Source organism: Gallinula chloropus (assembly GCF_964237585.1).
Source record: "Gallinula chloropus genome assembly, chromosome: 24".
Taxonomy (NCBI): Eukaryota; Metazoa; Chordata; class Aves; order Gruiformes; family Rallidae; genus Gallinula; species Gallinula chloropus.
Window position 1 is genome coordinate 2233588 of NC_140109.1, and position 6901 is coordinate 2240488.

The 6901-nt window shown below is 55.9% G+C and overlaps 1 protein-coding gene across 1 annotated transcript; it reads right to left on the bottom strand.

Moving 5' to 3' along the window:
* Positions 1-837: 837 nt before the first annotated feature.
* Positions 838-4946, bottom strand: SCN3B (sodium voltage-gated channel beta subunit 3; the record flags this gene model as incomplete). The annotated part of the gene is made up of 5 exons (XM_084274975.1): positions 4880-4946; positions 3159-3322; positions 2089-2314; positions 1479-1617; positions 838-901 (listed from the first exon to the last, which is right to left on the bottom strand). The coding sequence occupies exons 1-5, from the start codon at positions 4932-4934 to the stop codon at positions 838-840; spliced, it is 648 nt and encodes a 215-aa protein (XP_084131101.1). The 5' UTR covers positions 4935-4946.
* Between the last annotated feature and the right edge of the window lie 1955 nt (positions 4947-6901).

Sequence of the window (6901 nt, forward strand, 5' to 3'; positions counted from 1 at the left end):
ACTAGCATTTTTAGCAAATAAAGGTGGTGGTGACAGCAGCTGAAAAATGACACTTAACATTTACAAAGCCATTAACGTGGTGATGGGACTGAAACTTGGAAGGGAAGGAGCCGTGCTGCCCACACCCCTGTGCTCTTTGCTCAGCATGCTTCAAAAGAAGAGTCCTTTAGCAAATGGGCTGGCAGCTCAGAATGGAGTCATGAGGCCAAAGTCAAGGCTGTACAGAGTCCAAGGCAAATGGAAGAGAATTTACACTTCCCCGCGTGTCCTCCCGACGGCGCAGAGCTCCCCTCAAACCTGGCTGGCGTCACGCGCTCCTTCTGTCTTCAGAGCCCCTGCAAGCGACAGAATTCCTCGTGGAGCCCGAGGTGTTTGACCTCACTGAAGCAGGGATCGTGTCAGAATTAGCACAGGACGTGAACAAGATGTTAAACAATCTGGATTTCGGTCTTGCACACAAAGTCCTTCCTAGCAGATGCTTCCTTTGGAGACAGTGCCCTGATATTCCCCCCCATGAGCACAGCTCCCCATCTGCAGGGAACAGTGACTATTCCCAGCTCCACAGGAACAGGCAATGGAGGAGTTCATCACATTGTGACCTGAAGGTATGTGTGGTTAGGGGTTTAAGTCATATACCCACCATGTAAAGATACACCTACATGGCTTGTAAGGTCACTGGGGAAGCTCCAGAGGAGCACAGCCAGGTCCCAGGAGTCTCCCGCCCACCTTCTTTCCAGCCCCACACCCCCACTGTAGTAAGGCTGACAGACATACCCAGTGATGAGCTGTTTCCCTGTCCCCTACCTTGGTGCCGTTCGTGCCGCTGGCTCCTCTCTGCTATTCCTCCACAGGCACGGCACAGTTTTCCTTGTTTTCCGATGGGATCGCAAGATAGTCTGTCCTGTAGTTGGAGGGAAGGAGGAGAGCATCACCTCAAGTGCTACAGAGCAAAACCACGGGTCGGGTCCACTCACTCTCTCAGAGATGCTGAGCGCCCTGAAGGGCATCTCTGGGGTAACACAGTAGTAACACCAGTAGAAGATGGTCCTAGTAGGAAACTCCCCTCAGCATAGTCAGGAGCAGACACTGAGTCTTCCCTACTGTAACATCCTACATATACAGTCCTCCTACCATGTACGAAGGGCGCCCTTATCTGAGCCAAGTATGGAGAAAAGTAGGAATGGGCTAGTATAAAATTTGGTAACATCTCTGCTGCTCCATCTGTGAGAGCTCTGAAAGCTCATCAAACCAGGCCACTTTGGAACACCCTGCACTGTGGTGACCCTCCCTACCCGGGCCATTGGGCAAGGGCACTGCCTCTTTTGGTGCTCCCAAACACTGCAGCAATTCCAGCCATAGCAAAACACCAGATGGAAACAAACAATAGCAAAGTCCACTCTTCTTGGAGTCTGATCAGGGCCGAGACATCTGGAGAACCCTCACAGAACAGCTCACATCTGGAGAGATTTCCCACTTACGCGTTTTCCTGGGCAGCCTCTTCTGCCTTCGAGACTTTCCTGTAGCAATAGACCATTTCTATCAGGAGCCACAAGGTGAGGAAGACCAGCAGAATATACATCATAATTTCAGAGATGACCGAGGTGAAGTCTTCTCCAGCTGTTAAGAAAATGACACAGTCGGATCATTCGCACGCAGGTAGCAGAGAACAGCAGCTCCAACTGCCAGCCTTCCTAACCCACCTTGCTGGAGATGCTCAGGTGCCACTACACTGGGAGGGAGCAGCAGCTCTGGGTACCCTGGCAAAGGCTGCGCTGCAGCATCCTAGAGCTGGCTGGTCAGAGGGGAGCAGAAAACCTCTGCCCAGCTGTTCCCCCACCCACCCAAGTTTGTTTTACCTTCCCACATTCACAGACGAAGGCTCTGAGCCTAAAAAAAGCCAGCAGCCAGCCAGCACAACGCACGTCTTTCCTCCCAAACCCCACACAGCAGCTGGTGCTGGCCAAGGCAGACACAATTACCCAGCAGCTCAGCCGCCCCTCTCCTGCAACACTGTGAAAAACCATGTCCCCAGATGACAACACCCACGGCGACTCAAGGCACGACGCGCTTCCTGCCAGCCCCCCGTACCCTCCTCCACCACGGTGAGGTGGATCAGCCTGGAGCTGGTGAAGAGAGGTCGGTGAATCTCGAACTCGAACTCCCGGGTGATGTTACAGGTGTAGATACCCGAGTCGTTCAAGGTGACATTTAACACGGTGATGGACACATCCTGCATGTCCTTACTCCCATTCCACTGTAACCGGCCGCTGAAGCGGCTTGGGAATTCATGGTTTGTTTTCCTGTACTCGTAGATCTGTGTGAGGAAGGGCAAAAGGGTGTTCTGGTTAATCACTGACCCGGACAGCAGCACAGCACATGCAAGGAACATCACCATCCTCTGCTCAAACACACGTACATTCCAGGCTACCACTTAGGAACAGCAGCAGTTCATACCCCATCACCCTTTACCTCAAAATCTCAGACTACAAAAGACAGGAAAAGTGAATTATCTCCATCACAGAGGCAGAAACAGACACACACATGTTGACAGTGACACAGAAGATGAGCAATGGAGCTAAAAACTGGGATCCTGCAGTCTTCATGCAGGATATTCCTGCCTGTCGGTCAGGGCACGTAAGCTTGTTGTAAGAAGGCACCACAGAATAGGCACAGCAAAGACAGTCATTTTTGATAAGCCCCAGGATATTCAGCTGATGTGGGGGTGCTGCAGGGTAAGTATGACAGCGTGGAAAGGCTACACCAGAAGAGGAGAGCTTGGGTGCCTTTCATGGGCCTGACCTCTCACAGGCTTCTGCCTGACTCCGGTCCCCGTCCTTAAACTCCCCACCCCAGCTCACATCTGTGGCACCCTTTGGGTCACCACTGGCAATTATATTGCTCAGGTCACTGTAAGTCAATTCCCATCCCATTCCTCCCTTTAGTTGCCAGACAGAAGGAGAACAGTTGTCTGCTAAGAACGAGGCAAGAAAGGTTTCAGGTTTGTTCATCTCTCCTTTCCCATACATGGTCTTCCCCGGGGATCCTGTTGCAGGACAAACTCTGAGCAATACCTTTTGGCTTCTCCCACATGAGTTCCCTGGACTGTGTTTCACAGTAAAACCTACAGAAACAAGGGCTCAGCTACCAAACATACATACAGGTTCATCCTTTCCACCCTCCGGTCTGTAGAACCATTCCACCACCGTGCTGGCTGTCACCTCCTCCCTCTTCATGCAGGAGATGCAGAGTAACTTCATGTGCTTTCCTTGGACAGCCTCTGTCTCTGATGGGACTTCGACACAGACTGCAGAACAAAACCCAGCTAGGGAAGAGGAGCAGCAGAGAAGAAACATAAGCCAGAGTTAGAGAGACATCACTTACCCACATCTCAGCATTTATCATCACATCATCCCCAGTGGAAACCCAGATTGGTCACCAGCACCCTCCGACAACAGAAAAGTCTCAAATGTCAAGTTTTACCAAAGCTTCCTTCTCTGAGATATAAATAATTCATGGTAATTAACAAGTGGCTGATCACTTCATGCAGATCCACCTTCTCCAGCAGCTGCTTTGCCACAACTTTAATTTTCCCCATAGTAATTAACGCCACTTTCGAGGCATTGTGCATCCTCTCCCCAGCACGCTCCTGCTCCAGCAGCAATCACAGCCTGGTCCAGGGAAAGCCCAGGAGGAGGAGGAAAGTGGGGAGGAACAGCTCACTCTTTGTGCAAAGGTCTGGAGGGTTTAAAATGGCAACGACTTGGAAGCAACCCGGGAGGATTCGCTGCCCTTCCTGTTCCTGGGTCTCACTGGGAACCAAGGGGCTCGAGTAAATCTGGCAGCAGGAGGAGTTATTGATTGTGCATGCATTCCTGTCCAAAACGCTTCCAATCAGCCCTGTGCCTAGGCTGGCAACGGTAACACAACTGCTCTCCCAAACAAGGCAGGAATCGTTGCCTGGGAAGCCAAACACTTGACAAGAAAAGGAATTCTTCGGCATGACATCTCGGACTAAATCCCTGCTGACATTTGTTCCCCCAAGCTAAACAACACTGGGTTCTGTCTGTCCAAATCTGTCTCCAAAGCCTAGTCTAGCTCACTGAAGATGCTGACTTTGCTGGCTGCTCCCTCCCCCCCCCACCCACCCCCTTTCCTCAGCCTCTGAGATACTGTTAACCCCCTCTTCTCGACGGCTCGCCTTATCCTGGAAATAGCCAGATGCCAGCTCTCCTGTACTACCAGCTCCCTGGGTAGCACCAGCTTTCTGGGAGAAAAGGAGGCAGCTCCTGGATCACGCTTTACTCCGAGCTAAATGAAAATCATACAGGCTGATCTGCTCCCACGCACAGAGCTGTGGGTGTACGTGCACATCGAAGGCAGCTGGACTGGCAGAATGAACTGAGCCCTTCTGGGGGAGGGGGGCAGAGGAAAGACCCTAAGTGCTGTGAAAGGATGTACTCCAGGTTACACAGCCTGCACGGACAGCGAGGGCTGATGGGTGCTGCTCCAGGGCTTGCACATCCTCCCCAAGGCAACCAAATGCCAAATTACACTGCAAATTTCAAGCCAGCAGCACACAGGGAACGGCACAGAACTTGCAGGTGTAGCAAAGCCCGGGTTCCCTGCCCCAGGGCTGCTGGGCGGGATCGCCTTTGCTCTGCTCACGTTTACCCTGCTGGCGTTCGCCCTAACTCTGCCTCAACGCTGCTCTTCCTTCTCCTCCCGTAAACAAGCCGCTTCCAAGGCTGGTCCTCACGGCGGCAGCGTTAGAGGAGCCTTACTAGGGAAAGGGGTGTTTAGGGAAGCATCCCGCGGGGAAGCAAAGCCCCAGGTCTGTCGGAGAACCTGGACGGAGACGACGCGCAACGGAGGCACCTACCCCAGACCACCAACACCACCGAAGACGCACAAACCAGCCTTGGCAGCGCAGCCATTGTTCCGAGCCCTGAGCGAGCCTCACGCCGGGCAGAGGCTCTCTCCGAGAACGCCGCTTCTCCCTTCCCAGCCGCCGGCCCGGCGCAACAGGATGCCTCGGGCTGCCGGCCGCGCCTCTCGCCGGCGACGGGGGGGAAGCCGGGGGCGGGCGGCAGCCGGGGGCTGACTCGGCTCCGAGGGCTCCGCGCCGGGCTCCCCGCCGGCAGCACCACGGACAGGGCCGCGGCCGCGGACAGCTCCGCGGAGCCCGCAGCCGCTCCCCAGCTCCCCGCGACGCGGCGGGCGCGGCCGCCGCCTCCGCCGCTCCGCGCAGGGGAGGTGCCGGGCGGTGCCGGGTCGCGGAGCAGCAGGTGGCTGCGGGGAGCGAGGTGGCTCGGCCCGGCGCTGGGAGGAGGCGGCGGCGGCCCTTTGTTCTCCGTCCGGGAGTGGGGAGGGGAGCGGGAAGGGCCGCGCAGCGTTGCGCGGGGGCGCAGCTTCCCCGCCCGCCGCGGCCGGCAACGTCTGCGCGGAGCCCAGCCTAGCCCGGGCGGGGGGCACGGCCCGCGGCAGGCATGCGCGGGCGCCTCGCTCCCTCCCCCGGCCCCGGCTCCTCCCGGCAGCGGGGATGCTGGCGGTCCCCGCCGGGGATGCTGGACCCACCGAACCGGCAGCCCCCGGGGGCAAGGGGGTGTCAGCGCTTGGGCACCTTCCCTTCCCGGCTGCACGGACGCGGTGGGTGGGCGAGAGGAGCCGGAGGTGGGGACAGCAGCGTCGTTTGTCCCGTCTCCAAAATAAAGCCAAGGGGGAGCTGGGGGTGGGGTGGGGAGTTATCCATGCGGGGTCACACAAAGGCCTCCGCTGCTTAACGAGTTTAATACTAGCGTTTGCACGGCTCTGAAGGTCACCATTGGAAGCACTGGGAAATCCCCTCTCCTCATGTTCCAGTCTGATTCCCAGGAGTTTAATGCCAGCAGCCAGGCTGGGCTTTCTCTGCTTGGACCGGGGCCACTGAGCCCTGAAGGGCTGCTCCAGCTCTGAAGGTCACAGTGGACAGAGAGGGGACAAATGAAGCGCTGGTTAAATGCACTCCCTCTTTTTAAAGCATCCGCTCCGATGCCAGCTCAACAACCAGCACAATATATTGAATTAAACCTGCCCAGCCCCACCAGAGAAGGACACGTGAGCTGCCTGCAGTGCCAACGCTCAGAGCGCAGCAGACGGCGAGACCCATCTAAACCAGAGAGAGCCACAGCCCTGGGGAAGCATCAGCTTCCAGCCCTTCAGCTGCACTCCGACTCCCAGCCAGCACCGATCTGACCACAGCTCTGGGGCCTCCCGACACACACACACAGCCCGGCCCCGATGCTGTTTGAGCAAAGCAGGCAGAGAAGAGAGACAGCCAGCACTTTTCCTAGACATCATCTAATCATGTTTGCATCAGCAAGCCATATTCATCATCTGCCAATAACCACACACAGAGCAACAGCCTCCATGTCACCCTGTACAGCCTATCGTGAAAACTCCAAGCAAATCCTAGCTAAGGACATCTTCCCAATTCCTTTCCTGCTTCATTTTACTGACTGGACAGGTTACTCTGCCCTCTTCCAGCCTACATCCAGCTGTGACCTCTGAAGCCTCTGCAGCACTGAAGTGCTCCGGCAGCGACAACCAAAGCCATGGCAGTCCCTATATGCTGGCAGGCATGTTTCGCTCTCTGCTCCCTCGACTCTTTGGGTCACTGTGCATTCCCCACCAGCAAACCAACCAAAGAAACCACCCATGTAACGGATCTCAGAGCCAGGCGTGGCTGTGGAGACCAACAGCTTGCAGATGAGTGGCTGCCAATGCCAGCAGCACACTTCCCATGCTCCCCCTGCCCCCTCAGAAGCCATCCATCACGAATATCCAAATGCCAAAACCTGACTTTCCCTCACAGGAAGGCAAAATGGCAGCCACGATACCCAGAGACCATGGAAGGAGTCGGTCT